Source organism: Syngnathus typhle, linkage group LG11, assembly GCF_033458585.1.
Source record: "Syngnathus typhle isolate RoL2023-S1 ecotype Sweden linkage group LG11, RoL_Styp_1.0, whole genome shotgun sequence".
In the NCBI taxonomy this organism is placed as follows: Eukaryota; Metazoa; Chordata; class Actinopteri; order Syngnathiformes; family Syngnathidae; genus Syngnathus; species Syngnathus typhle.
Window position 1 is genome coordinate 3,544,946 of NC_083748.1, and position 22,988 is coordinate 3,567,933.

Here is a 22,988-nt window from a genome sequence, read left to right on the forward strand (position 1 = left end):
ATGAAGCGCCACAGGTAGATGCCTCCGGGGAAGTTGTTCTCTTTAGTATTCATCCCGGTCAGGCAATCCAGAATCCTCCACGCCAATGGGGAGGTGGGGCATAATTGTAAAAAAATAGAAATCAATGGTCTGTTTGTTTACACAAGAAAACCATATATTGAGACATTTGCACGTTTGTTTTAAAGTGATTAATTCTATGAATTAATATAAAACTTACCGTTTTTCTCCATGTATAATGCGCAAAATGTAACTAATTTATTGTCCTAAACATTTTTTTTTTTAATCCGGATATCATACGGAGGCCGCCATTACAGATGCGCTTTCTTCTCTGCTGTTTACTTCAAACACGCTCCATACGAACACAATGCTCTCGTATCAGACGCTTGCTCAATCACCTGCTCGTTTGCTGTCAAAATGTACACTACACAAATCCGGAACATTTCTTCGCTATTGAGTTTGCTAGCGCATGCGCAGTGCTACTGACCGTCAGAATAACATCCGGTTGTTCCCAAAGATGATCTCTTTTCTGAAATAATTTTACGTTCCCGGACTTAAGTAGGAGTCAAAATTTGGGTGCGTATTATACATGGATATAGGCTTTTTTCCAGCATCAACATGCCATTTTTAGGGTGCGTATTATACATGGAAAAAACGGTAATTAAAAATAGTCAATACCATTTAGACACAAATTGAATTTGAGAATATTTTTTTTCTTTAATGCAATGTAATATGGAGATCATCTTTGCTCATCTTCTTAAAGTAGTGGTTATATTTGTGCCATTGGGGTAGCCGTGCAATTCTTGACCATTCAGCTGGGAAAACTTCAAGTGCTCAGCTGTCCCAAAGTGTCACACATGCTCTCGCATAGAGACCCTGTCCCGTCCAGTCCAGGGAAGGGCTGGACTGGCCATGCTGGCATTTCTCTTCCCAGTCTCCCACCTGTTGGAGCCTCATTTGGAACGTCGGACGTGGGAAAAGACGACCAGAAAGAATCGTGAGGAGAAGAAATGAAGTTTGACATTTGTGGTCAATTACATTGTGCGTATCATTTTTTTCTACCTTTTTTGTCAAATTAGATGTTCGTGGTGTCCCCGGGAAATTCAGCGTGACTTAATTTTAATGCAAACATGTTGAAAACAGCAAATTGTGTACAATCAAGATACATTTTTTTTTTACATCTGAAAACTAAAACCCATTTTTTGGTACTTCAGAGGCCACTTACTAATACTTCTAGGACCCCGCCTTCTGTGATCTGACCCGAAACCAGCTTCCCAGTGCTTCTTGGACCTAATCGTCAACTGCCTACCATGGCCAACTGTGACTCGTGAGTACTCACTGGCAACTCTTATTTTCAAATCTGAGGATCTCCTGCGTTGGATTTTTTTTTGCCACTGGGTGTGATGTTTTGCTACGTGATGATGACAGGTTGGATGACAAGGCCTCTGTTGATATTCATGACAGCCCCCCTCTGCCGGATAATGTGAAAGAGGAGGATAACACGGTAAGTTGTTTAAATTGACGTTTGTATGTATGTCTGGTGGCGTTAGAAGGGGGGCAGCGGGGTCACTGGCCACCCCCTGAAATAAAGTGTTGCACCCCCCTCCCCTCCATGATATGCAAACTATTTAATTCTTTACATTCTGCTTGATAACATTGTTCAATTTTTGTGGTTGATTTTTGGGGTCTTTCAGTGTTGTGTGTCTCATTTTAGTCAGAGCACACCCGCCAGAGGCAGAAATTGTGCAGTCATGTCGTGACATGCAGAGGTATTTTCGATATCTGATCACCCCCATACTTTTGGAGAGACGCATCCCTTATGATTCCCACTGGGCCAACACTTTCGCAAAGCAAACATCGGTGGGCGCAATGTTCCGAGCCATTGTGGCCACTGGTTTTTGGAACGCTGACAGTTGGAAAGAGTTGCCAAGTGACAGCGGCGTAATGTGCAAACGGTCTGCCGTATTAGCGCTGATTGCAGTGCTAATCCTCAACCTGACGAGCGCAGCGCAAGCGCTAATCCTGACAATGATAGAGAGCTCGAGGCCGCTCGCGTGTGAAGCCGAAACGTGCGTTGTATTGTGTGCGCGTGTGATCGCTGCATATTTAGGAGAAGCATAGTAAAGCTTTGTTGCATTTCATTTTGGGGATTCTGGCATATGGCAGCCCAGAAGCTATTTTGGGATCTAATCCATTTCAGGTTTCCCCACCTGTGGTTTGTTGAGTCTGTTGCTTTTTGAACTCATTTTATGACATTAAGCAGAAAGTACTGAGATGACACTTGCTGTCTGGCTGTGTTTAATGTGATCTGTTACTAAAAAAGTACTTGTAATTTAGCATCACCCGCACGTATTGATGTGGCGCAGGTCTATTTCATCTACGACGAGGAGGTGGAGGAAGAGGAGCGAGATGAACCGCCTCCGCCAGAGTCCATCAAACCCATCAATGACCGGCCACATAAATTCAAGGATCATTACTGCAAGAAGCCCAAATTCTGCGACGTGTGCGCTCGCATGATTGTTTGTATGTGCGGGGCTAACCCTAACTTAATACTCTCACTTGTTTTATTTTAATTTGTTTACCTTTTATTTCCCCCCTGTCTCAAGTAAACAACAAGTTTGCATTGCGTTGCAAGAACTGCAAAACCAGCATCCACCACCAGTGTCAGTCCTACGTGGAGTTCCAGAGATGCTTTGGCAAAATTGTAAGCCTTTTTTTCTTTATCAAATCTAAACATGTATCTCCCAGCTGCTGATTTCTAAGTATTGTGATACTTTTCCGTGTCAGCGTATCATGATACGATGTGCAGTCATTGTGTGTTTCTGTCAGCCTCCAGGCTTCAGGAGAGCATACAGTTCTCCTCTGTACAGCAGCCAGCAGAATGCTACTGTCTCCCAACTCTTGCCTTTCTGTGAGTCCAACTAATAAAGTGACACTCTTAAGCATAAGAAACCAGACAAACTGTTTAAAAAAAAGAAGCTTTTTGTTGTTACCAGTATAATCTCTATTTACCTTTCTCCATTCCTCTTATTTGTGTTTTTCTTCTCGCTGGTTGGATGATTTCGGATCGCCAGCGCAGTCGAATCGCACCGACCCCGTGTTTGAAACGCTGCGCATTGGCGTCATTATGGCCAACAAGGAGCGCAAGAAAGGATCAGAGGATAAAAAGAACGTCAGTGTGGACACGGGCAATTTTCTTACAATCCACGTCATTACAGTAATTGCTGTCATAGCGTACTACTTGTTTTAGATGATGATGATGATGTTGGAGGACGACGAGTCCCAGCCCAAGCAGCAGGAGAATGGAGCTGAAGGAAGTGAGTCACTAATTATTGTTTCACTTGTAAAATAGTCAGTAAAGTTAGAACTGTAGCCTCTTAGCTCTATTGTTAAATTATCGTGATACTATCAATATGGTTTATAATTTACCCTCAAAGTGCAAAATATTGCGATAATGTTTTGCAAATGATCGTTATATAATTGTGTGTTGTAGCGAGCTCAGAGGGAGACAAGCGAGGAGACAAAGCTCCCGTAGATGACAAGGTCAGATTCACAACATTAAGATTAAGACTCTAATTAATTAGGTAATCCACGATGGGACGAAAAGCCAAATGTGATGGCGACAAATTTGTCTTGTGTGTTAGAGTAAAAAACCTCAGCCAGGAAAGATCGGCGTATTCAGTCAGTCTCACTACTACTTGGCTCTGTACCGCTTCAAGGCAATTGAGAAAGATGACCTGGACGTTCAGTAAGTAATGTGATGTCCTCACACTTATCATGACTTTGTTGAATGTGTCAACAATGACATTCCGGTTGTTGCATAGCGCCGGCGACCGCATCACAGTGATCGATGACTCCAATGAGGAGTGGTGGAGGGTGAGTACATAGATCGATCGTAAAGAAGTCAACTATTTGTGCATCGTGATAAATTGATTGTAACGCTTTCTAGTTTATACAATAATCCTGCAGGTACAACCAAAGAAGAGTTTCACAACTACTATCGTGAATCAGTAAACGGTAGGGGTGTAATGATTCATCGATACACATCGATTAATCGATATAATGCTCTACGATTTATTGGCATCGATGCTAAACGTCAACATCGATTTATATCGCCGTGTTTGAGCTCGGACATTAGACGCGACTTTATTTTGAAATCCAGTTCATTGTTGCTCGCTTCCTTTTTCCGGGAGCAGTGCGCGCGGCGTTGTTGTGTTGTGAGCAGAGCAGGCACGTGAAAGGGGAGTCGACAACTAGTACGCGGCTCCTGGGCTGGTGCTATGGCTAGTGTCCAAAAAGACGAGGAAATTTGCTCCCCTTTAGGCTTCAAGTCATTCGTTTGGAAGCACTTTGGATTCCAAAGAAAAGATGCCTCAACGGACAAGACACGTGCAGTTTGTAAATCCTGCCATGCGGTGATCAAATATTCAGGGAGGACAAATCTCGCCGCAGATTTAAAGAAAAAACACGACATCAAAGTTCAGTGTTAAAATAAGCACTTTGTATACTACAATACTCTTGTAATTTCCTAAATAAAGAGTTTGCAGTACCTTGTTGATTTTGCGTATGAATTGTTATAAATCAGGATATTCTATATTTTCTATTAAAAAATATATATATATCGATCGTAGAGCACTATCGCGATATATCGTGAATGAATCGCAGCAGGCTTTAAGATATCGGCAAATATCGTATCGTAGTTCTTTGTATCGATATGATATCGTATCGTGACAAAACCCGCGATTTACACCCCTAGTAAACGGCAGTAAACTTTGTCGTTTTCTCAGAGGATAAAGAATATATATATATTTGCAAGGGTTGTATTGTCTGGCTACATGTGTTGCTGCATCATTTGTGAGTTATCGCAAAAAAGGCTGTGGGTGGGGTTCGAGTCAAGGACACCTTTAAGAAGGGTGCCTACTCAGCAAATGATGGCAGGTCACAGTGACACTATGTAGAGTACAAATTTCACATCATGCCACATACGGTAGCCTCGTCGTGACGCCATTATAAAACGGTCCACTCAGCAATAATGATCCCATGTTGTCGCAGTAAAAATTGTCTCTCATCAGGGGAAGATCGCCGACAGGGCGGGCTTCTTCCCAGCCAACTACATTATCCGAGTGCGGGCCGGCGAGCAAGTGTACAAGGTGACACGCTCCTTTGTTGGCAACAGAGAGATGGGCCAGATTACACTGAAGAAAGACCAGGTGAGAACACATACATACATTGATAAGTAAGGCCCAAAAAACTGTGTGAGATGCACAAAATTCATTGTCTTGTGTATGTGGGTGCAGATTGTTGTGAAGAAAGGTGATGAGGTGAACGCTTACCTGAAAGTCAGCACGGGACGCAAGCTGGGCTTTTTCCCTGCCAATTTACTGCAGGAGATCTGAAGGTTTTTTTATGGTACAAGAGTGGCTCGTCACTTTTAATAATATCACATTTATAATTTGGATTTCAAACATAGTCATTGACGGCAACCAACAAGATTAGCACTGATGCTAACGTAGCAGCGGTTTTATCAAATGTACTTTGGTTTGCTCTCTAATGGATGAGACTATAATATTTCTTTATATAACTATAAATAGCATGCAAATGAAGACGATGGAAATGTTAAAATTAGTCTGGATTAAAACAGTCATGGATATTACTACTCTGATTTATTTAGAGGAATTTATGGCTCGCCCTTGTTCAAAATTGTCCGCACAAATTGGCCGGATGCATGAGATGCATTTCAAGGCCTTGCGAGGGATGAGTAGCTAGCTATTTTCTGTGTGCCATCATTGGGAACACCCAAAGGGCCAGTTTGCCACGTCGAGAGGCAAACTGGAATGACGGGAATGGCATCCCACCGGCGCCGCGGGCTAGGATATCACCAAAACAGACAGATGCACGTCAACACCGCGCTTCTCTGCTCTCCGTGTCACCCCGTGTCCCGAATCTGTTTTCCTCTCTCTTCTGAGGGAGGGAGAAGTGAGTAGGTGGCCACGGGTCACTTCTGCACCAGGAAACAACCTCCTCCACCTCATGCAGCAGGGTCTATCAAACCCGCTTAAGCAGACACATTTCAGGAAGAACATGTCTAAAACGTCATCAGGCGTGAAATCATCTGAGCATGCCTCACTTGAGCTTAGCTCAGGACCTGAGTGGTTTGCTTTCTTTTTGTGGTGCATTTTGTTTGGGGAAAAAAAAAAAAAAAAGGGGCGTGTGGAAATGCAGTAGGGTCAATGACCACTAATGTTATAACTGTCGTTGACTAGTGACTGTACTCTGCTTCTCTCGCTAAACATCAAGCAGAAAAGACTAGGCTCATCTGAGGAAGGATAAAATGCAGAAATTTGCATCATGTCCAAAATGCCAAAATGATTATTTCTATCTAAATAATCATCCCAACAAACAGGATGCATGCAATGTTTCTTTTGGCCATCAGAGGTCTCTCCTGCAACACATTTTGACCAACCCTGGCCCAAAATACATCAACATATTATTGCACTGATGCTCAGTCCTAATAATTGAAGACCAGGAGATTAAATGTTCACGATACATTAATGTGCAAAGACCATTGTTTGCCAATTATAATATGCATTCAATGTGTTGAATACGTCTAAATGTGAAGGTAAATTAATCACAATATAATGCCCCTGTCTGACTTGCAGCATCTGTCAAGATAAATAGTGTAAGATAAACAGGACATCCCACTCCTCATTTAAGGTGTGGCTGAGGTTTGGACCCTCTCCCAGCTGGATGCACTCTACAATGGCCACCAGTCAATTGCGGGGCACATCCATTCATTATCCATCATGCTTGTCCTCATTAAGTTAGCCGGGAACCAGATTCTATCCCTGGTGAGAGAAGCAGGGTCCACCCTGGAGTGAGAACCTAGACAGACAAGCAGAGAGGGTGAAGCAAACGCTAGCAGATCCTGAGGGCTAGGGAGGTGATGCCGGGAAATTGCTGCAGGCTTGAAACCAATTACGAACCCCACCATACACACGCAAGCACACACACACACACGGCTTCCTCCTGGGGGTGCGGCCCGGTGACAAGATGAAGGATCATCATCATTACTATTATTTATTTGCTAAGCCAACTCTGGGGCCAATCTTAATAGGATTCACGCATTAACAATGAGCACCTTTTGCTTTTGGGCTTTGGGTAGCGTCCTCCAGGTGAAATTACGTTTGTTAATGCATGGATGATAAAAGCATGCATAGATTTTGGAAGCAGCATCACAATAAATGCCTTTTAATCAATTATGCAGCCCCTATTGTAAGGCCCGCAAACTATCATCAATAATATGTGGCGGCAGGTAGCGACATTGGATGAATAACTTCAGAGCGGAGGGGGGAAAAAAAAATCAATTGTAATTCAAACGCGTGCTCGAGAATCCAAATAAGTGTTACAGATAGCTTAGCGTAGTTGGCCCCAACATTTGGTACCCTGGCTGCACAGATAGTTGTTGTCATAGCAGTTTACTTCCCGATTTGGGAATATACAAAAGCATCCCAATGGTCAAAGTTAACTCAAAATGATCAGTTAGACTTATTTTTCTGTTGGTTCAGAAAAAAACATGATACATGTAGTTAGAGATTTAGAAAATGTAATTATGCTAATGCGAGACCTGATGGGGCACCGTTGTTTTGGAATGCTAAAACGTGACCTAATTTTTGTTTTTAATTTTTAATTTTCACTGTTTATAACAATAGTTGAAAAGTCACTTGGATGCAACAAAAAACAACAACAAACAGACATAGGGACACCTTGACGTTTTTCTTTTTGTGATATTTTGTTACGTCAGCAATGTGCACATCCTTTGTCTCCACACAAGGGCGCTTCGCATTGGGGGAGTGTGTTGCCGTGGGTGTGCGATTCAGGTGTTGTGGAAGCGTAACTATACTTAGTCCATAAGTCATGATGCTCTCCATTCCAAAGACACCATTGGGGCCCCGCATTACAACTAGTGAGACTCCATCACGCCCTGCGCCAAATCGATAATCCCAGGGAGACGGTCAGCGATGGGAGGCGGGGATGGAGAGAATGTGGCTGCGGGACAGAGGGAGAGACAGAGATCGGGGTGGAGGTGGGGAAAGGAGGAACGCGGCCAAGAATGGAAAGATGAGGGATGCTTTTACCCACAAACTCCCAACGGGGCCCTTTGCTGACTGTGTCTTTATCCGGCCGGGGAAAAGCTAGAAAACAGTGATAAGAAAAAGACAACTTTACCAAAAAATTGTGTTCATGTTTTACCTGAAGTTGTACATTTTACCTGAGATAGAAAGTTAGAAATGTTCTGAGAAATTTCAGGTAAATATACTAATAGTCATGTTTTTAATCTCACGAGAAAGCGATTAGTCGCAATAGTACGACAATGTAGTTGTACTAATCTGAAAGAATTTGTTAACGCAGAAGTATGTATTTTCTTACATTATTTGCATACATTTTTATTTTTCAAAGTAACCATAAATTAATCGAGATTAGTCTATTTGTAGTATGTATGTATATATTTTAGTTACAATTTGCACTCTTATAGGAAAAAATAACCAAGTAAAAAATAGGTCATGATATTTCTTCAACTAAAGAAAATGAATAAAGTTGCAATAGCATGAAGAAAAAGGAATAGTGACAATATTGAAACAAAACATTTTCTTCTTTTTACAAAAAAAAACCCCAATCATGTTTTGTATTTTTGGTCAGCGCTCATCTTCTTTGTTTCTCAAAAGCTGTCAGGTGACTGCTAGGTTAGTCTTGAATTAAAAACTGTTATTGCCGCAGCCTGTCAATGCAGCTCCTTTACAAATTTCTCTCCATTTCTAACCTCATCCCCCTCTCCACCATTGTGGTTGTTTTTTGGGTTTTTTTTTGAGTGATGAGCAGCTGATGGCGAGCGCCGGCGATGACAGATGGACGTGACAGACAGATGGTTTGCACCCGTCTCTTTAATCACACAAAGTCAGTCGGCCGAGACGCGTCGCCTCCGTCCTGTCAGCACGACACAAAGCGGAGACAAATTCGTCACGCTCGCCGCGCATTCCGCAGCCAAAAAAAAGGCAAACGTATTGTTTTTGATGAATGTCGGCTGTTGACCGACTGCTGGCTCGGCAGGAAGTCGAATTTTTAATCTCAAGTGTTTGGCGCGCTAAGAATGGCCGCAGCGGGACAAAGGTCAGATTGTCGCATTAAGGCCAATTATTTAACTTTTTGCCACGTATTTGAACAAAATGTCAGTTTGATTCATCAGTGGCTTGAATAAACCAAATACCTCACCTCTAATAAACGGCTCCTTATTTCCTTCAGAGTAGACAAAAAATACCTTGTTGCTCTTGGGTGGCTTTTATTTGCTTCTTACAGACCCAAGGGGCACTTAGCCGCTAGCCACAAGCATCCACAGCAGCCAACCCACTCTTTAGCTAATCCCTATCAAAAAATGTTTTCAAATTTTCACAATAAAATCCTTCATTTTGATAATATGTATATATTTTTTGCACTGCCTCAGGTTTCAAATTCTTTGCATTGACACTTATGAGAAAAAAAATCTCAGTAGTCCTAGCTTTTCAAGGACACACACGCACACACACGCAGACAGGAGCCAATGAAGATGCCTGTACGATACACAGACAACTAATTAACACCTAAATGACTAACTCAGCGGAATAAACTGGCAATAGTCAGATAAGGTTGCGAGGTGACAACACACGCACGCCAACACACACACTCTCACGTGCACGTAAATACACACAGAACTGTTTCATCTGGAGTTGGAGTGGTAGATGAGGCGAGTGATAAGATGACATCAGTCTTCCCGGTGCCTCAGTCTCAAGGTCAAATTGACTTCAAATTAATTAAATGTCAATTAACGTCCTAATTCTCTCTCTCTCTCTCTCTTTCTCTTTCTCTTTCTCTTTCTCTTTGAACAGTGTTACCTTATTTTACTTCAAAAATGGTTGTACTTATATTGCAACTTTCTTCTTTGAATTTCTTTGATTTAAAGAAAATGTAATAGTAATTGTCTTTCTTAATTGAGAGGGAGTGATCAATTTTTTAAATTCCAGGCTCAAACAGCAAAATCTGCATCTTTATTCAGATTTGCATCCCCAACCTAATGGCTTCTTCTCTTTCCCTGTCCAGCAACTTTCTGGATGAGTGTTTTTCATTGTATTGGCTTATTGATACAAGGCATGTCTTTAAAGAATAACGGTGTTGTTCAATCACACGCTTACAAGAGCATTACAATTAGCGGCCTGAGCGTATAACGGCCCGAGCACGGTATTGACCTTCCGCCCCGTGATGCAACATCTGTGTCACATTTGCAGCCTCGGGACTATACTTTTTTTTTTGATGGGCCATGGGCAATTCACTAGTGCATTTTATTTCATGGTATGTATTTCAGTTAGTCTTGTCTTTAATAGACAATACTTTGCTTTGCCTTACGCCAGCGTAAGCCATCATGAATGTTTTTTTTTTACCAGATTGTAGAAATAATGAAGTTTAAAAAAGACTATAAGATAGATTGCCTGCCACGTAAGATAGTTTAGGCCTCATTATTTCATGGTGAGACCATCGTGGCACACAATGATGAAGCTAAAATAAGCATCAAATTAACAGGAGGCCAGGATGACACGCGGTCTTTCTTCTCCACTGCCGGTTCATGGCTGCTTGTACAGCAGAATGATCCTTTAGCGCAAATCCATTTCAATTAGCTGATTTATCTGCAAGCTCATAATTGATTCCAGAGACTCTCGCTTACAGAGACTGCCGACGGCATCTGTACTTAAGCTTTTTCTATCTTTCACTTTTTAATTGTTTTTCCTCTTTTCTCCCAATTCATCTCTTGACCACGTTTTTTTTAGTCATTTGTCTGTTTTCTAGTCCATGTGGCGTCCTAATGGAGCCACTGAAAGTGTGTGTGAAGGTGGATGCACAAAAAGCTGAATGATGACCACATAAATGGGCAGGTGAATGAATTGCTGGATGGGTGCGTTGATGGACTGATTATCTGAAAGATGGAAGACGGGCGGACAAAGCCGAATGGGCCGATTGTCGCCGAGAACAGCTGATGAATAAATGGGAAGAGCGAAGGGTAGGGATTGATAGGCTGGCCCACCTGTACCCTCAGCCTATATGAGAGCACATACTCTTCTGTAATGAGGGTAATGGGGCTTAAAATAAACTCACACACAGCTCTCATTTCTGCCTTTCCTGGTTTCAGCCAACTGATATCTCACTTCGGTTTGGATACTTCACATATGTGCACCACTGTTGACTCCATGCAGGAAACTAAATTAGGGTGCTCGCAATAATTACACAAATTGTGGTTTATATTTGTATTTTTGATATTTGCAATAATCAGACCATAAGGGCCAACAATTGTAAGTGCTCATTTTTATTTTATTTTTAACATCATGATGGGAAATTCTTAGGTGGGTTGAAAATGAGAGGGTGCGGGTCTACCTGAGTGGGCGTTTTGCAATTTGACATGGTGTGAGGAGAACCTTAATGCGCCTGCTGGTTGGCAATTCTTGTTGTTTTAAAACTGCTGTTTGGACGCAATTTCCGTGTGACACTCATTGATATACAGCACAGTGCCTAACAACTCGTTTGCACTTTGTAGTAAATGTTGTTGCTGCCTATTTGTGCAATAGATGGAACTGGTGAGTCAGTTGAATTGTTTGTATTAGCATGCAAGCTGTAAGCCTGTAAGTTGCTAACCATTGTTGTCAGAAATGAAACTTGGACAGCAGTTGCTTTAGTGCTGCAACACTTTTGTTTATCTGTGAATGGATAATGATTTTTCCAAACAATTGTGGCTGATGGCCATTGAATTTTAGCACTGTGATTTGCAGTTTAAATTGAAGTTATCCTTTTTGTACTGGTTCATGAGTTTACCTGCTAATTAATAAATATTTTAGGAGTAGCATTAGGTTGTGCATTGAATTTGTCTCGTTTTATTTTTAATTGATTACATTTGATTTAAGTTTTTTTTTTTGTAAAGGGACAGTGCATGTTAGTAAACATTTGCATGTAAATATGCAAAATTTTAGCTAGTTTTCATCTGCACTACCTTGCCAGATTGAAGTTACAGTTTAAGTGTAAAACCAAGTGAATTTCATTGCAAATGTCACATGACCATGCGCCATGTTCGTAATGCAAGCCGAGGGCATTTTGATGTCGATTTCAATAGGGGGCAATGCAGGATAAAAGGTCTGCCCTCTGAAAGAGGAAAACAGTTGGATTCATCTTCTTAATTCTAATTTTATGAACGCAATATTATTCAAAATGCAATATTCTAGGTTAGACTAGTGAGGACGGATAGAACATATTGCTGATAAAATTTTGAATTAAGTTGCTTTTAATTTTAGCTTGTAACACCAGGGAATTCAGCTACAGTATGGCGTGTCTGAATTGGTTTTATTGGTGAATCCAATCCCTCATTAAAATGCCACTTAAAACATTGCCTGTGGAATTAATAAAGATTTTATGCGCCATCATTTCCAATGGGAAGAGAACAAGTTTACAGTTGTTGCAGAAAAAGGTGTCACGTGATCTCTTGTTGAAATTAGGTTTGCGATACTTGAATTTGAGTATGAATTGTCAAATTTGATAGTATTTGACGCTTTCTCCGATTTTTTTCTGTGTGTTTTCTAGACTTTCCCCGCAACTCTTCCCGCCTTCTGCTTTTTTTTTTTGTCTGGATGACTTTCAGTTGTTTCTGTGTGCATGTGAGATGGAAGTTGACACGTCATTTTGAAGGAGCGTACAAGTGACACGGGACGAGGGAGAGAGCGAGAGCGACACTGATGGGTATTGACGGTATTGTTTCAAGTCTTTGTCCTCAGGTAAATCAGTTGAATGACAGAATGGTGCCAGCGATCAACAAATGGCCTCCAGAGGATATGGCGGGTGTCTCCGACACAAATTTGGGAGATGCTCAGTCAGGCTCCTGTAGTTGTCTGCGAGACTGAGCAGCTTGGAATGCTCTTTTTTTGTTTGTCTGTTTTCAAGGCCATCTTGTGGTATGGACGTTCTTCAACTCAAGATTCTAAGCACATTTATTATTCCGTTTTTTGCAAATGAAAAGTTGTCTTCTCTGTGACTGATTCTATAAACATTGCCCAAAAAATCGGCTGATATTTGCCATTTCTTTTAACTCATTAACCCTCAAAATTGCTTACATTGGCCATGAAAGAAACCAGCTGTGTTTACTCCCACGACGGCGCAAACACCCCTTTCTAACTGAAAATACCAAAACAAGAAAACTCTTTCGCTCGGCAAAATGTACCCATCGTTTGTTTATCTTTGAAATACACAACATCTTTTGTGACACCGGTCTTGGAACTTTTCAGGCACAACTCTTTAATATTCATGCTGCTTCACCATGTCTAAAGTTAAAGCCAATACTTTATTGTTATTTAAAAGAGCCAGTGTCCTACTTTCACACCCTCACTCTGTCTTTATTATATTCCATATTACTCCTGCATTGCAATCAGAAAGAATGATGGAATTCTCCTGATTGAATCCTGATACTAGAGATACAGTTTGATGGACAGCAAGGCCACATGCTCTGTAATTGCATTAATCGCCGTTAGGCCACTACGCTAGCGTACGTCTCAATGTCTCGGGACATCTGGGGCAACCACCTGCTAGCCAGCTTGCTTCACTCATAACTCAAGTGGATTCAAAATAAAGTCTGAAGCCAGTACATTAACCTCAGTGTCATGTGATTACAGTGGCTCTTAATTGGCATATGTAATGGAAATCTACCAGATGTCACCAGATAATCACATCTATGGCATACTGTTAATTTCGGCCCTTTTTAAATTTAGTCTTGATTTTAGTCCCCTTTTAATTGCACTTTTAGTTTAGAATTATGACAATTAATATTCATTGGGATGCCTACAACTGTATAATGTTTTCGAGATTAACAGTAGAATTTCATTTCTCCAAATGAATTGAATGGGATCAATACTCCATAGCTGCTTGTGGAAAAATCGATCGACTTTAATAGAATTGTTGTGCGTGCGTGTGTGTACGTACTTGAATCACAATGGCTCATTTAAGACTGTTTTCACAGCTTGGCAAAAAAGGAAAACACACCACAGTAATGTAGCTTTATTGTTTTTCCAATAGCAAAAGTGGGACAATTGTTGTTCTTCTCTTGTATGGATTGTGTAATTGAATCAGCAATGGAAGCGACAACCCAATGGGAGCCTGACTAAATTGACTGGACTAGTTTGACTACATGATCTCATTTTCTCAAAGGTACAAAAACACTATCTTACCCCATCCCTACCTCACCTATGAAATAAATGTATCAACTTTATTTCCAACTTGGAAGACACTATTACTTTCTACGTTAATGGTCTCCACTTCTGCCAAGGAATGCAAATTTGGCTTTTTGGAATCAACCAAAAAGCGCAGGAGCAGCATGTTCACCTGGGCCATCAGCACAAGTGTATCTTTGCAAGTCGGCCATCAGCTAGAATGGATTGTACCTAATTTCCAATAAGGTGCTTAAGAGCAAGCTCTAATCACACCTTTAATTAGAATCCGCTGGTCATTAGGAAGAGATAATTCCATGAAAAATACTACCTCCCTCGCTCTCTCTGGGAGCGCAACGGTGTCAGATGGACCAAGGCTCTTATCACATCAATTCTTCTCTCAACCGAGCGTGCGCCACGGGAACTTCCTATCGAATGACACGCAGTTGTTATTGCTGTTACTGTTAAAACTTATAGTTGGTGATTGTTCTTGTATAGTTGTTTTTCTGGTTGTTCATGATGTTGAGGTTGTTTTGATATTATTTATGATTGATTATTGTTGATGATTGGATTTCATTTCAAGGTTTTATTTTGCACATTTGAAAAAAGTCACAGGGTCTTACAGTGAGGTAAGGTTTACCAAATTGAGTCCCCAACTCTGTAAAAGGTTTCAAATCAGACAAGAGCAGAGCAAGAATCTCGTTCGATTGTACTTTGGGGGTTGAACCGCACCTCGCTGCATGAATCCAATAACAAAATGTGATTTTTTTTTCTTTTTTTTTCCCGGCTTCTTTTATATTGTTGAATTGTTTTGTATGGATGTGTCAGTCATCCAAACACAAAAGAGGCTCGGGTGCTGATACATGCAACACAGCCACTCTGATAAGCGTCCGATTCTCCGTATCTGTTATGTGTTATCTGCATTGTCTCTTTTGTCACTCGGTTCATTGTACGTCTTGTTTTCCAACTTACGTGTCTTCCGATTCCATCGGAGCACGCGTGAATGGATAGATGGTGGCGCTTGCTTAATAATATCCTGACCGTTTCATTACAGTAATCATGGCCTGGATCGGCAGCGGTGGCAGGATGACTTAGAGCTGAGGGCAGCGCCTCATTAACTCTGCGTGACCAACGAGCGACGCCCTCAAGACACATCGGAATTGCCTCCAACCGGCCGCAGCCAAAGTAAAGATTGTGTTCCTTTTCTTTGAATCACATTTCAGAACATTGTGTGGCTGCTATTGGTTCAATATGAGGCGTGATAGTGGGAGATCAACCTGATTGTACCCGCATACAATTTGAGGTTTATTTTTGCCTGTAGATGCCACAAAGTTGCCAGTTCAGCTGCCTTAAAGACAATAAAAGGGACATAAATAAAATAAAAAATACCGTAAGACAAAATTAGCTTACTGACACAATTTTATAATAATAAAAAAAAAAACATATTACAAAATATTTAATTTGTAACAATGCAAGTCAAAATTGGACTTCAACCACTAGAGTTCAATGTTAAAATCTCACCTCTGTTGGAGCCTGCAGAACCAGCCGCCTCATGGCTGACACTAATGGGAAGAATGCTGTGTCACGCAAGTGGGCGCCTTTAAATGGAGGAGAAGGGAGGTCATTTTTTTTTTCCGTGAGTAAACAAAACTTCAGCAACCCGCTGGGCACTTAAGACGCAGCATCGCTAAGAACACTTTGCAGCTCGGGATGAGTAATGTGGTGGCATGGCCTGGCGGTTATCCAATCATCAGTGTGAGCTTTGAGGTGAGACGGCAACAGATGCTATCTCGCTTTGTTTTCTTCCTGTTGCACACATTGTCACATTTACACTCGTAGTTAGCGACAACGGCTACGAATAAGGTTCTACTTTTAATTTCTGAACTGCACAAGTGACCCTATCTTATCTTTTTTTTTTAACCCCCTACTTGCTCGCAATCAGTTCCTGATGATAATTAATGAGGTGATTAATTGCTGAATCGATCCGCTGATTGATTTAAAAAAAAAAAAAATCCAAAGAGAGCAGGAGTGTAATTACCGAGATATTTAAGCGCTTTAATTGGATTCTCGTATCCATTTTGCTGAGGATGTAGTATTAAATATGCAACCGTGTAATTGTCAACAAATTGAATTCACAAGAATTTACTAAGAAGATAAAAAAAAAGTGAGGCTCTTCAGTCGCCAATGATTTCATGTCCAAGTGGAAGGTTGGGTGGAGTTGAAGGGAGGGGGAGACGGCGGCGCTGGTCCGAGTGGATGCCGGGTGCTGCAAAAGGTGACCCTGAGATCCAGGCGGCCTTGTTCATTTCGACAGGTTGCGCGCACGCCGCTGACAGCCAGTCGCCGAGTAGAGGCGAACCCCGGGGGAGACGTAATGGAAAGAATTTAGATGAACGATCTACACCACAGGTGTCAAACTCAAGGCCCGGGGGCCAGATACGGCCCGCCACATCATTTTATGTGGCCCGCGAAGGCATCAAATTCGTGTCATTACTAGAATTGCAAATTGTCTTCACTTTTAATAATATCTCTTTTTTTTTAAATATTTGTCCAGGTTTTACTTGTCTGATTTGAAAACGAGTTATTTGTCAGTTTATTTTGTTGCTTTTACTGTTTATAATGTGAGATGCTCATACATTCATTTGGGTTGACAGTCATAATGGCCCTCCGACAGAAGCTATGACTACAATGCAGCCCGCCAGAAAAAATGAGTTTGACACCCCTGATCTACACTGTGCGGCACGCCGTCGTCCTGATAATCTGCTCGGGAGGTAAACCCACATTTGGACCAGCACCAAATTGTCATCCATATCCCAGAGCAAAGAGAAATGTTATAAAATGTAAAATTATTTTAAAGAGATTCTTAATGCATGAATTGAATGCACAGTGCAATAAAACTTTTCTTTTATGGCCTTCTCACAATGAGAAAAGAATTCACATACTTGTTATTCTATAATTGGAAAAGGTTGGCAAGAAGAAATCTTTATGTCCATCTGGTACAATATCAAGCAGCTACACCTCATCATATTGTAACAATCGAAGCATGTTATTGATAAAATGCAATCTGGGAGGGAAAACTACTGAGAGAAGATCTTAACTTTCATATTCTACATGCCACAGTTGAGCCCATGTGGACACAGTCACACAAGAAAGAAATTGAGTGAACAGATTGGAAAAAGGACAAGCTTGACCAAGCAGCTGCATGATGTATTTTCGAGAAGACCCCATCTAAATTTAAAGAACTCTTTTGAGTGAGGTCTAATGCACGCTTAGGCCACACACAGTTGGTGGGATTGTTCATGTCAAGGCTAATTAGTACACAATTTACAAGGACAGAATAGCCTACTCCCGAGAACGGTAAACAAACACAGTGCAGCTCTTGGCCTTGACGTTGGCATGCTTTTGACAGTACGGCAATTTTCCCTCTTAGAACTGCTGGGTTAATAAATGGACCGGTTCAGGTAGCCAACCCAACTTTGGGTTGCAAAAAAAATAAAAATAACCCAATCGTTGGGTTGTTATGGGAAAAACAACCCAACTTCCTGGGTCGGTCTTATTATTGAACCCAAATTGGCTGAAAAACGTTTCTACAGGTCTTGGTAACTCAACGAACCTAAATATCCGTGCTTGAAAGCGTTTAAATAACATGGTGACACGGTGAACAGATGTTCCCCCTTCTGGCAATTTGCTGTCTCCAGGCGGTGTTTGTCCACCCCCCCTCACCCCCATTAGACAGCACCCATCACAGCTTCTGCAAAACTTTTACTTGGCAGCTGCCACGTCATGCCAATTGCACAACTTCCAGCACCAGTCAGACACGTGTACACTACTTTTTTTTTTATATACAGCTTAATGCCGATGCTGAAATAAATGGCTCTACAAATGCTGGGTACTCATGGCAGTTGGGTCAATGAAGGCCACTGGAGAGTATTGCAGGAAATAATAATCCTTGCAGCAAAATGCAGATTAGGTTCATTGAAGACTCTCTATTGTCCATTGGTGAAAATGTGCATGGCAATGTTCTTTATCTTTAATGCTCGCTATTTATTATATGAAAGATGGAATCACAGCTGTGGAGCCTTCTCTGCAGGATTGCGAAAGAAGGTCCAACCTCCACCTCCAGGTCTCGGGTAGTTTCTTTTGCCAAAACTCACTTGAGATAGGCTCCAGCTCACTTGCGACCCAGCCATTGGCTGGCACCCAGTCCAGTGCTCTCCCCACCTCCACTAAACAAAGGTCTGCTCTAGCTCAGACATGGCACCGTCATGGTCTGGTGATGGCCTCAGGGTCCTCCTCAACGACTGCTAGACTCCAACTCAACCATAATGAGAACAAGCGCTATGGCAAATGGCTTGATGGCTTACTTCCCACATTTATAGAGATTTTCTAATCAAGAGCGTTCAGCTTTTTTTGTAAAACGAAGCAGGTCTATAGTGGGTTAGGGTTAGGGTTAGGGTTAGGGTTAGGGTTAGGGTTAGGGTTACCAAGCTATGCAATTACTTCCATCCCTCACCATTCCGAAAAGGTTTTGCGAAAAGGTCACTCGTGTCCTCCTTGAAATGAAAATCCTTGAGAAGATTTTCTAGCCTTTTGTAACCTTTACACAAGATATTCCAGCGACTTGACTCATTGTGCGCGATGGAGGCTCCTCGCAGATCTATACTCAACAGTGTGCGTTTGTGTGTGGGTAATCAATAGGATCTGGGCATTTCTCTTGTCTAATCACCTGGTCACACCAATTGATCAGGACAGCTGGGGTCAGATGAGCACGACCAATTACCAGTCACAACCAGTGAGACATTTTTAATTGTGTGCCGAGTGGAGGGCCCGAATTACCTTGCACTCCTCGGTTGCATGTCGTAATTGAGATGCGGACGGATGGAGGTCAGCCTGTTTGCGTGTGTGACAGTGAGGGTCAAATGGTCCTTCCCTCCCAAGGGGGGGGGGGGGGGGGGGGCGTTCCGCATGGACCCCTCGGGCCTCCTCACAACTCCAATTTGTGCCTCACTTAGTCGCGGCACACAAGTGAGCGGGCTGTCGCTGCGTTGTGAGACTTGTGGATGTGTTCAGGTGACATCGTAACTAAGTCTGCTGCAATCAATTAGAGTGAAGAGACCAGAGCAGGGGGGAGATATGGGGAGGGCACTGCAGAGATGGAGAAGGCTCTTTGCAACCAGATCACTGATAAGCTGCCACACACCAAGTGCAGACTGCATCTTGCGTCATGTAAATTTTTGTCGGGAGAGGTCACGTGACGTAAGCCGGCTTTTCGATTGAAGATAGTCTCGCTCATTTATCTTGACCGAGTTTGTTTGTTAATAAGCGGGATTACACATAAATGACTATTGATTCCCACTAAGCTTTTTGTGGAGTGTTTGTGCGGGCCCATTAAGGATTGGTGCAGATCCAGGCATTTTCTTTCACACTGCCAGATTGGACATTTATCAACATTTTCTTTAATTTCTCCATGAATAATGCAAATGACAACACTAGTAAAAGGAGGTTGGTGTCTGTGAACATCTGGAAACTTAAGTATGACAATAAAGAAATGAATTTGTTGCAGACCTCTTGTCAATGGCGCAGTGTTGTGCTCCCATACTTCTCCCTCTGTTCTTCTTTTTCAGGCTTTCTCCGCAGTCTTGCTTGTCTGAAGACATGTCTAATTGACATTTGACTGCTGAAAACCGAAATTCTTGACTTGCTCCGATGGACCTAAGGTGGCACGCACACAAATGCGCACACACGTGTACACACCAAAACAAATGGTACCACGCACATCAACTAATAGACTAATTCATACAAACTAAAACAAACAAATATATTCAAATACACAAAACAAAATGCACGCAAAAATGAAACACAAACAGGCAAACTATAACTTGCACAAAAGCAAATGTCCGCCAACAAAAACACAAGCAATAAGTAGACACACAAAGACATAAAAACAAAAGTATGCAAACACGCACACACGCGTGTAGGACATTTCCAGTGCAGTGTCTGTTTGCCATTCGCTTAAATCTGAAGCAAATGTTGTTTTCATTGTTGTGTGTTTTCTCAGCAAAAGGCTTGATTAAATTGACATGATAGCGCTCTGACATAAAAATCCATACCAAAGGTCCATGAGAAGGACACAGACCCCGGAGGGCTCCTTTGACTCTTTCTCTAGTTGAGGAGCATTTATCCTTCTCCTCGTCCTCTTTGCGTCTCAAATCCGCCCCCCCGGGCTTATAAATATTGAAGCTGAATTTTTTTGCAAACCCACCCAGGTGTTATGACATATTACAAGACTTCTGCTCAGTAAACAAATATTGTTACGAGCGAGCGGGGTTTATAATATAAAAGTTGACATTTTAATGCATATCGGGCCTCTAATGGATGTTCCATCACCATCAGGCCCCCCGATATAGATGGATCGCGCCTTTTGTGTTTGGGACAGGGCTTCATCAATCTCACCGACCGCCGCCCCTGCAACAGGAAAAAAAAAAAAGAGAGGAAAGCAAATTGCTGTATTTTAATTAATGCACTGCCTCGCCTCTTAGAGGCTCAGCATCTTTGAGCGTGGAACTGATGAGATGGAAGCTGTGAGAGGCGGGGGAGGTGGTTCTTTAAGTTGCATTCGTCGGCAAACTTTCAAATGAGCGTCAAAGTTAGCTGGGTGTGATGGATGAGTGCCGAATGCCACTTGTCATCGCGCTTCTCCCGGTCGCCACGTTAGCTCGTTGGCCCTGCCAGGGCAGCGCCATAATCGTATTGTTAATGAGACCCGCAATTAACAATTAATCTCTTTAGACTAGCTAAAGCAAACACGTCGAGTCATTAAAGCAGCAATGTGGGACACATTTGAATAAGTGTGATGTGTTGGATATGGAGCATGTAACCAGGCGTGCGACTCTTTGGGTTGCTGCCATGTCATGCCAAAAAAAAAAAAAAGGCTGTAGTGTACACGTCTGAATTTGAAAATACACTATTAGTTTCAAATCCAAGGCCAGCATTTTTGACAGTGTATTATTTTGATTTGTTGTTATATTGTTAAATACCATGTAGACATCTCTGAAGCCTTTTCGGTTTAACATGCTGCAAGGACAGCATTGCAGTACAAAAGCAGCAGTTGAATTGTGCTGCGTTTAATTTTGTCGTCACCTATCATAACGTCAATGCCGAACTGTAAAGGCTGCCATGTACTATAAAGTAGGTATAAAAATATCTACACACCATTGTTCAAATGCCTCTGAGATATGAGAAGATATTTGTAATACTCTCCTTTAAATTTGACAGGAAACAAAGGGGTCCTATCCGTGGAACACCTGAGTCAATGGCTTTCTCAAATGCTCTTAATTTTTGCATTCCATTCTCAAAGTGTATCACAATATAGGATAAAGAGGAGAATTCATTTCTTGCAAAGTTGTGGGAGGACACAACGTCAATAGCTTCCACGTATACTGCCGTGACCCACCATGCGTGTCCCCTAAGCGCTGATCAATACCACCAGCAAATTGTACACCCCGACAGAACCCCCCTCCTACATACATGAACTCTCTTGGGGATGAATGCGTGCCTCTTCAACATCATTATCATACCTTATAGCCTCTTCTTTGAAAGGGCACTGTCAGCTAAACTACTGGAGGGACTCAATTAATGGGATCAGTCCAGGACAGGACCACTCGAGGCTGAGTGTAAGTGATGACAATGGGCATCTTTTTTTCATGCATTAATATGCAAGGATCATACAGCAGTTACTTTACTAACTGAGTCATTATAAAATGAATCTTGTCATATTTGGATTGAATCATATCGCAATTTGAGTCAATTGGGCAAGATTGCATTTTGGAGTTGACTTGTTTTACACAAAACATAAAATCATTGAATGCCGTGGTAGTAACCAATGTGAGAAGTTCCTTTGGTTAGAAAAAAAAGGAGGTCGCGTGGGATGAAGTGAGGAAGGAGAAGGTGTTCACCTTGGGAGCGGCCATCCATTACAAAAATGGCTAAAGCTCGCTCTGTCTCACTGTCACTGACACGCCACCTCCTCACCAGCTGAAAGGTCACCTCACGCTACTCTACATCACTTTGTCCCTCACTCTCACAAGCGTGTACATGCGTGCACACAGACCAAATTTTCAGCCATTGTGTATTTTGTATGCAACAGTATCACTAATACGCTAATTATGTATGTTTAACTCAGTGACGTGCGGTGAGCGTTGGGGTTGGTGAGGCACTGACTCAGAGTCAGATTTACAAACGTACTGTATGACGCTAAGGCACTGACTCACAAGTCAGATTTACAAGCATACATGGTTGTTATCCCATTCTTGATTAAATTTAATAACATTTTAAACACACCACTGTACATTTAAACACACCACTGGTGGCAAGGTCTGGCACTGCCTCACCTGCCTCCTATGAGTGCACGTGCCTAGTTTAACTCATAAGTATGAGTATTTGTCGGACAGAGCCATACATGCCCATTTTTTTACAAATAATTTGCTGTGAGAGCCATACTGTTTTTTAAAAAAACGATAGGCTAGATACAATTATATGCATGTATTTCAATTCAAATCAACAATTTTTTGAGTGATCTAATGTATCCTTTTTAATAACATAACCAAAGGAGCCATATCTGGCTCGCGAGCCAGATATCCCGAAGCCTGCTACGGAAGCCCGACAGGCATGAAGGAAGCAGTGGCTCATTTCCTCAACAGACCGCATCGTGTTGTTATTCGTGACAAAATAAGT

General features: G+C 41.9%; 1 protein-coding gene across 4 annotated transcripts; it reads left to right on the plus strand.

Moving 5' to 3' along the window:
* Positions 1–854: 854 nt before the first annotated feature.
* On the plus strand, positions 855–17,140 carry LOC133162633 (SH3 and cysteine-rich domain-containing protein 3-like). Of its 4 annotated transcripts, XR_009716254.1 has the most exons (14): positions 855–1,038; positions 1,212–1,324; positions 1,426–1,501; positions 2,364–2,520; positions 2,604–2,701; positions 2,827–2,908; positions 3,072–3,169; positions 3,248–3,314; positions 3,491–3,540; positions 3,642–3,745; positions 3,822–3,873; positions 5,070–5,207; positions 15,310–15,440; positions 16,910–17,140. XR_009716254.1 is itself a non-coding variant. In XM_061291972.1 (13 exons), the coding sequence occupies exons 2-13, from the start codon at positions 1,308–1,310 to the stop codon at positions 12,691–12,693; spliced, it is 990 nt and encodes a 329-aa protein (XP_061147956.1). In that variant the 5' UTR covers positions 855–1,038; positions 1,212–1,307; the 3' UTR covers positions 12,694–13,091. The 4 variants fall into 4 exon arrangements, 3 of the variants coding, with proteins under 3 accessions (XP_061147956.1, XP_061147954.1, XP_061147955.1); XM_061291972.1 differs by lacking the exons at positions 15,310–15,440; positions 16,910–17,140 and adding an exon at positions 12,643–13,091; XM_061291970.1 differs by lacking the exons at positions 15,310–15,440; positions 16,910–17,140 and adding an exon at positions 5,295–5,650.
* Positions 17,141–22,988: the final 5,848 nt, after the last annotated feature.